At 42.4% G+C, this 8,230-nt stretch overlaps 2 protein-coding genes across 6 annotated transcripts in view; one reads left to right on the top strand and one right to left on the bottom strand.

The window, feature by feature from the left end:
• Positions 1-400, bottom strand: part of SRSF7 (serine/arginine-rich splicing factor 7) — a 6,498-nt gene extending 6,098 nt beyond the window's left edge. For 2 of the 4 annotated variants that reach the window (XM_014538428.1, XM_005864727.2), the window contains exon 1: positions 261-399. In XM_014538428.1, coding sequence (XP_014393914.1) covers positions 261-288 — 28 coding nt within the window. In that variant the 5' untranslated portion in view covers positions 289-399. Of the gene's footprint in view, positions 1-260 lie in introns of all 4 variants that reach the window. The other 2 variants (XM_014538429.1, XM_005864726.2) reach the window with 2 other exon arrangements.
• A 136-nt stretch (positions 401-536) lies between these two features.
• LOC102247822 (tetratricopeptide repeat protein 39B) lies at positions 537-8,030 on the top strand. 2 transcript variants are annotated; one of them, XM_014538427.1, is made up of 2 exons: positions 537-870; positions 5,893-8,030. In XM_014538427.1, exon 2 carries the CDS (start codon positions 6,050-6,052, stop codon positions 7,817-7,819), a length of 1,770 nt encoding a protein of 589 aa, XP_014393913.1. In that variant the 5' UTR covers positions 537-870; positions 5,893-6,049; the 3' UTR covers positions 7,820-8,030. The 2 variants fall into 2 exon arrangements, with proteins under 2 accessions (XP_014393913.1, XP_005864790.1); XM_005864728.2 differs by having other exon boundaries at positions 537-849.
• The last annotated feature ends 200 nt before the right edge of the window (positions 8,031-8,230 follow it).

Genomic DNA, 8,230 nt, shown 5'->3' on the forward strand with positions numbered 1-8,230 from the left:
GGGGCCGGGCGCCCGGCTAGGGCCGGGGCGCGAGACGGAAAGTGCCCGAGAATTAACCTGGAACTTGACCCAGGCCGACACCCGCCCTCCCCGTCTCCCCTCAACATCCCGCCCCCTCCGCCTCCGGCTTCGTACGGTGTGCGCCCAAGCCGCCATTACGCACGCGGAATAACCGTCTCCCAACCGCCGCGCCAACCCCACGGCCTCGCACGACTCGCAGCGCCCACGATCGCGTCCCTCACGGGGCCCTACCCTCTTACCTCCTCCGTACCGCCCGTAGCGCGACATGATGACTGGCCCACGAGCTCGGCTCGTTCAGCTCGCAGAGCCCAGGATCCGAGTGACGCCAGAAGCTGCAAAGACCTCGCACACCAACGGTCCCAACAGCACTACGAGGAAGAGCCTGGGTTCCGGTTTATATATGCGGCGGCTGGGTCTCTCTGCGCATGCGTCATCTCGGCGTTCTGCGCGGCACAAAGGAGCTGGGCGGAAACAGCGGAGCAGCGGCGTGGGGGCGGGGACTGAAGAGCGTAAAGGACCAATCACAAGCGGAGGGATACGTTTCCATGGGAACGTCAGAATCCCGCCAGTAAACCCTTGGCCTTCCCCGCGGTGTCCCGCCCCATCCTTCCCCCCTTTCCTGTACCCTCCTCATTTCCCCCCCTTCCCTTCCCCCTTCCCCCTCCTATTTTCCCCATTTTTAGGGACCCTCAGCTCTAGTAATGTTGCTACAGGTGCATTAGACCGGCCTCTGAAAGGCTGTAACGGCTGATGTTGCAGCCGCCGCCGCCGTTCTGCTGCGGGACCTGGCCTAGGCTAATACTCGGTGATCTCTGGGGCTCATCAGAGGTAATCGGGAGTTTGGCCAGGGTGAGAACGCCATGAACCCGCTGTTCTGAGTAGTGGTCCCTACATTATAGGCCTCAAAAGGGGTGAAGCCCCTAGGGACATCCCGCCCTGCACCCACCCAAAAATCCCTTAAGAACCAGCTACCAATTTTCACCAACACGTTCTGACTTCTTGGGGTCTCGGGGACAAAGGAATAGAGTTATCTTTTTTGTTGTTGTTAGAATAAAATTGTGACAAAACCCTAAATCCTTATTTTTTTTAAGGAGATATTTTTATTGATTTCAGGGAGTAAGGGAGAGAGAGAGAGAAACACCAATGATGAGAATCATTGATTGGTTGCTTCCTGCACGCCCCCTACTGGGGATGGAGCCCTCAACCCTCGCATGCGCTCTGAAGGGGAATCCAAACGTGACCCTTCTGGTTCATAGGTCAACACTCAACCACTGAGCCACACTGGTGGGGGCAAAACCCTAAATCCTTACAGCTGCCAGTTATGTTCAGGCTAGTGGCTAATTCTGAAGTTATTTGCATTTGAAGTACAATTGATCTGTGCTTCCCCTCTAGTTCTTTTTTGTGTTGTATCATAGTAACACATCCACTAAAGACTCAGTTCCTAAGGACTTTTTAAAAGATGTTTTTATTGATTTCAGAGAGAGGAAGGCAGAGAGAGGGATAGAAACATCAATGAGAGAGAGAAACATCCATGGGCTACCTAATGCAAGCCCTCTATTGGGGATTGTTCCTGCAACGGGGGCATAGGAATCGAACTGGTGACCTCCTGGTGCATGGGAGGATGCTTAACCAACTTCGCCACACCCAGGGCAAGCCTTTCAGTAGCAGCCTCTTGCTGCTTAGCCACTCTATATAGCAAATAAATGGAAACGGTTTCATTTCGTTAGAATCGCCTAAAATCCACTTTTGATTTTACACATTGCATTTGCCAGACACCAACTCTACAAATACAGATTTAACTTTTTTTTTTTTTTACCATCCACCAAAAAAAGACATTGCACCATAAATACTTGGGATACACAAGTTGGAAATGTTCCACATAAAAGAGCAATTCCTTTTGAGGCCTATTAGGAGTATTAGGGCACATGCCGAGGTTTGTGCCCTTGACGGAAGTATTTGTACTTCTTTTTTCAAAAAAAATCTGCTGGCCGAAACCGGTTTGGCTCAGTGGATAGAGGGTCGGCCTGCGGACTGAAGGGTCCCAGGTTCGATTCCGGTCAAGGGCATGTGCCTGGGCAGATTTAACTTTTTTTTTTTTTTACCATCCACCAAAAAAAGACATTGCACCATAAATACTTGGGATACACAAGTTGGAAATGTTCCACATAAAAGAGCAATTCCTTAAGTATTTGTACTTCTTTTTTCAAAAAAAATCTGCTGTATCTTCCCTTGGTGTATATAGATGTTGGATACAGAGTATAGGAGAGAGGCTTAGTTGAATAAGCCTTTATTTAGGTGAATAAAATATGGATTTTCTCCAGGCAATGCCATGAATTTATACATATTTTTTTCAGATTTATCAAATTATGGAAAAAATTAGTCTGTCTCAGGGATTCTAGCAAGAAAATAGAAGTTCTGGTACCAGACACATCGGGTCCATTACTGCCTCTTGCCACTAAGCCAATAAGCAGAGACAAGGTTGAATTTTTTATGAGTGTTTATTTGAATTACCAGCAATAGGAGAGAGCAGTGTGCTTGGTACCTTGAAAAACCTCTCTAACATCTCCTGCCAGTTGGCTGCTTATATAGGGGTAAGAAAGAAAAGCGAGGTACAGTGGGGAGGGTATAGCAGGATAAAGGCTGTAGGGTATGTGATCAGTGTGTCTGCTTCCAGTATCTTAGAGTCAATAACAGGGTAGTTAATCTTTTTACGATGTCAAACCAGCTTAGCCCTAGCTGGTTTAGCTCAATGGATAGAGCAGTGGTCGGCAAACTCATTAGTCAACAGAGCCAAATATCAACAGTACAATGATTGAAATTTCTTTTGAGAGCCAAATTTTTTAAACTAGATAGGTAGGTATATTGTTATTAACTTAATTAGGGTACTCCTAAGCTGGCCTTTGCTAAAAACGTCCTCAATCTGATTGAGGTACGTTCGCTGAGGTCGACCCCTTCCAACTCTCCCATCCACACTCGTCTTGTATACTTGTTTAGTCTATCTCCTTTCCGAAAACCGACTTCTGTGCATGGGCCACAAAGTTTCAATCGCACTGCACGTGCGCGCCCGCACGTGGTATTTTGTGGAAGAGTCACACTCAAGGGGCCAAAGAGCCGCATGTGGCTCACAAGCCGCGGTCTGCCGACCACTGGGATAGAGCATCGGCCTGTGGACTGAAGGGTCCTGGGTTCTATTCCGTCAAGGGCACATGCCCAGGTTTGTGGCCTCAACCCCCAGTAAGGGGCATGCAGGAGGCAGCTGATCAATGATTCTCTTATCATTTATGTTTCTATCTCTCCTTCTCCTTTCCTCTCTGAAATAAATAAAAACAAGATAAATAAAAACATATTTTTAAAAAAGAACAAAAACAAAAAACAGCTTAGCCCATTTCCAGAATTGGAGAATAGACAGCATTCCTGAGGCAAACTCCCAGAGGGAGGGGGAGGTCAGCGTCCGGACACAGCAACCAGGTCAGGGTCTACTTTCTTTGATCAAGACAGAACAAACTTGATTAATTAATATCTATGAGCATTACGGGTGCCCCACCATTCCCTCTGAGCCCCTATCAGTTCTATGTAGTATGTTATATTTGTTCCTTATTAACCTTATTAATCTTTGTTGTCAACTACTTATCAGGGTTCTTCTCAAAAGGGTTAAATGATAAAGGTATTTTTACATACTCCCTGAAAGATAGAATACAGTATCAATTTTATAAAGCCTCACTAATTCAACTTCCTCCTATTAAGAATTTATTAAAATTGCTGTTGGACAAAACATAGATAACTTACGGAAAGAGAGTACTTACTAGTTACTGGCCATACCACTCTGAATGCCTGAGATCTGGTTTGATCTCAGGAGTTAAGCAGGGTTAGGTCTGGTTAGTACTTGGATGGAAAAGATGATACTTATTATGTTGTATAGCTCCTAATAGGCCTCAATAAATATTTTTGGCTCTGAATACAAAGTCTACTGTATAAAAGAGAATTTCTAAGCAAATAATAATGCTACCAATATGAAAAGAAGCAATTTTCTAACTTATAGCAAACTGCTTTCAAGCACATTAAAGAAAAAGGGGTAACCCCTGACTGGCTTGCCTGCCTCTCTCAGAGACAGGCACTTTGATAAGCCAATTACATATTATTTACCTCTATTACAAGAGGGCCAATTCTAGTCTGGGCTTTGCTAACACAGTTGCCATGAAAAACATAATAGTACTGGCCGGTGTGGCTCAGTTGATTGGGAGTCATCCTGTGCACTGAAGGGTCGCTGGTTGGATTCCAGGTCAGGGCACATGCCCAGGTTGTAGGCTCCATCCCTGGGGTGCATGTGGGAGGCAGCTGATCTCTCACATTGAGTTCTCTCTCTCTCTCTCTCTCTCTCTCTCTCTCCTCTCCCTAAAATCAATAACATACATTTTAAAAAATAAATAATAGTACTGTACACTATTTCTGTACATTTTTATACTAAACACTCTTTTTCTAAGAACATGTAACCAGTTCTTTTCACTAAATGTCAATCTAAATCAGGGAGATTTTATTGTAAAGAGTACTTCTATTCCTGCTGATTCTTTTGAAATCAGTTTCACCTACATTTTGGCCTCTAGGATTCTGTGTTAATTAAAATCACATTCCCAGATTCAATTTGAATGTGAAAGCTATTCAACAAATATTCTAATATTTTTAATATGAAATATTAAGTAGCTCTTAACACATTACTGTTGTTAAACATTGATAATATTACCTTTGGAGGGGTCGGGATTTCTTAATCCTTTTACAGCAGTTTTCAAAATTTATTTGCATTTCCTAGATCAGTATTTTCAGGGGAGCATTAAAGAAAAAGTTCATTTTTTATTTTATTTTCTTCTCCATTTTAGTTTCACTTTTAAGTCATTGTCAGCATTTTTAGCTTGGATGTGAAAACCTTAAAACAGGAAAATATAGTTTAGGCCTTTTGCACATGTATCGATTTTTAATCTAATGAAATAGTCTGTAGTTACAAACACTAGTCTTTTAATATGTATTTATGTATGTGCTGAGTATGGACATACTGTAGGTCAAGCTATGTTCAGCTACAACTTTTTTTTTTCTTTTCCAGCATTTCCTAATCTTCTGTTTCTTCTAGAATGTTGTTAAGAATTCTGGGAAGGAAAAATTATTCGAGGCATATTTATAATTTTTTCATAATGTATAAAGAAATTAACTTCTCATTAGCCAAGTACTGGACCATAATCAGTACTGAAGTGTGGGGTGGGGAGGGGCAAGTGCAGTTAAAGAAAGCCAGTGCTTTGTCCAAGAAGGAAAATGTGATGCAGATATTACCAAATATTACCAAAATGGGTGATTTTATAAAAATCGAGGAAGAGTGAGGCTTTCTGAGGAATGCCTGATTGCATTAAAAAAGTGGGAAACTGTAAAACCATCAAGCCTTCAACTAATCATTAATATTCTAAAGAAAGAATATTAATGAAAGGAACCCGGTCACCTTGGTGTCTTAACAAGAGGGCCGGCCCGGCCGGCGTGGCTCAGTGGTTGAGCATCAACCTATGAACCAGGAGGTCACGGTTTGATTCCCTGTCAGGGCACATGCCTCAGTTGCAGGCTCACTCTCCAGTGTGGGGTGTGCCAGGAGGCAGCCAATCAATGATTTTCTCTCATCATTGATGTTTCTATCTCTCCCTCTCCCTCCCTTTATGAAATCAATAAAAATATATTAAAAAAATAACTCATCTGTTTACAAAGGATTTACTTCACAATGTTGTTAAAATAACATGTTTGTTGTTGTTGTTGTTTTTAGTACATTTCAAATGATTTGAATTTTTCAGAAATACATTTTCGAGGTAAATAATATCCTTTTCCCCCGTTTGTCTGACCTAGATGAGAATATCTTAATGCTACACCTACAGTTCTTAAGTTTGTTTGCCTCCATTATAACAACAATACGTCAGGTTGTACAAGAAGTGACGCAATCAGGAGAACAGGAGCTACAGCACTGCAGCCAGATATTTCCCATCTCTAGAGTGAGGAAGCGAATATGTCACGTATTCTAAGTAAAAGAGAAAATTCTAAGAAAGATGTCATTACATCATTTCCTTTATGGAAGGAAGAAAACGACAAGGAGGACACGTATGAAGACGCCTATGAAACTATCCCTGCGGCAACAACAATGAATCTAGTATCTTCCCTGGAAGAATGCACAACTGGGTTGTATTTGTTTCTAAATAACAGATTCTCAGATGCCATAAATCTCATTTATCCGTGGTCAAAACACAGCATATACCATGCTCTAGTTAATGGCATCCTTATGGTTGTGAAAGCCATCTTGACTTTTGAGCCACAGGATATAGACATTGGAATGACTGCTGCAAAAGAAGCGTTGAAAACTTGTAACAGTTTCCGAAGAAAAGGCAGGATGACAAGTTTTTCTCGTCTAGTGAGTAAACAGGGAATAAAGGCTATCAAAGAAGAGGAACTGCATGCTGAAGTCTGCTATGCTGAGTGTTTGATCTTGAAATCTGCTGTAACATTTATACAGGATGACAGTATGTTTGGCTTTCTTAAAAGTGGGATCAATGTTGGGTTAAGTTACCAAATATACAAAGACTGTCAACAAATATTAACACAGATACCTACCAACCAAAGCAAAACCTCTAGACACCTGATTGGAGGAGTAAAATTTGGACTTGGGGCATTCAATTTGATATTATCACTTATGCCACCAAAGACACTTAAAGTACTCAATGTTGTTGGATATCATGGTGACAAACAGGTAGGCTTGACTTTGCTTCATGAGAGTGCATCTGAATCCCATATAAATAACGTCTTAAGTATTTTGACTCTACTCTTCTATTACAGTTATGTCTGCGTAGCTTTTGGTATTGAAACGAGTCACAGTTCTCCTATAGACCATCTCTTCCTAATTTATCTCCAGAAATTTCCCAAGTGTGTCATACTTAAATTTTTCTACGCACGTTTCAGTATGCTGAAAGGAAAATTTGAGAGCGCGCAGTTAACATTACAGGAGTGCATTTTTCTTCAGAATGAATGGAAGCAACTTGATCACATCTGTTACTGGGAACTCATGTGGTGTCACATCTTTGTGCAGGATTGGAAGGAGGCCTACCGCTATGCTGATCTGCTACTTCAAGACAGCAAGTGGTCCAAGGCAATGTATTCATACAGCAAAGCTATGCTACTGGCTTTGCTGCCTTCTGAATTTGCTAAATCAGTAAGCGAGGACATGAACTCTCTTTTCTTAAGTGTGGATAGCCTGAGAATCAGACTTTTAGGAGCTTCCGTGCCAGTGGAAAAGTTTGTTGCTGAGAAGGGTCAGCGCTATGGTAGTACTAAAGGCTGGTTTATAGCACAGCCCATTCTGGAATTCACTTATGCCTGGAGTGGTTTCCAAGTCATGAGCAAAAGACTACACCTTATTTCATGTTGGCTTGCAATAATTAACAGAGGAGAAGAACTTTTACGAGAAAAACCAAATAAAGAGTATGGCACGGATGACCTATGTCTGCTAAATTTACTGAAAGGTCTCTGTCTGAAACACTTAGGCAAATATTTGATGGCTGAGCAGTACTTTAATCGTGTCATTCAAAAGGAGAAATTGTTAAAATATGACCACTATTTGGTGCCATACACTTACTATGAACTGGGAATTCTATACTATCTGAAAGGAGATTATAGCAGTGCAATGAAAAACCTAGACAACATAAAAAACTACAAAGACTATTCCATGGAAGCCCGGTTACAGTTTAAGGCGCATGTAGCTCTTGAACAAATAGCTAAAGAAAAGTGATTAAGATACAAAGTGTAGTTTTGTTTACTATGAGTGAAGCATCTACAGTCAGCAAGATCATTAACAGGTAGATAAATAATTTCTTTGTGGAAGAAGAGGCAGCTACTAAGAATCTGATGTAACAAGAAATTCCTTTTCCCTCTTTCCTCCTTCATACCAATAAAATGGAATGTCTTACACTGGCAAATGGAGTGATGTACATTCTTGAAAAAGAAAAGGCAAATGATGTACATTATAAAAGACTAGGGGCCCAGTGTGTGAATTCATGCACCTTGAAAGGAGCTGTGGGCCATGAGGCTGCAGTGGGCACAGGGGCGGGTCTTGGCCCATCACCGCGACCCCCGGCCCCGCGTCTGCCGGCAGCCTCACTCCCACCGCCGCTGTTCCCACACGCTGCCAGCACTGGCCCCA

Source organism: Myotis brandtii, unplaced genomic scaffold, assembly GCF_000412655.1.
Source record: "Myotis brandtii unplaced genomic scaffold, ASM41265v1 scaffold191, whole genome shotgun sequence".
NCBI lineage: Eukaryota > Metazoa > Chordata > Mammalia > Chiroptera > Vespertilionidae > Myotis > Myotis brandtii.

Bases quoted from the DNA above. Each gene is read 5' to 3' on its own strand.
- LOC102247822 (XM_014538427.1), top strand. From the start codon at position 6,050: ATGTCACGTATTCTAAGTAAAAGAGAAAATTCTAAGAAAGATGTCATT.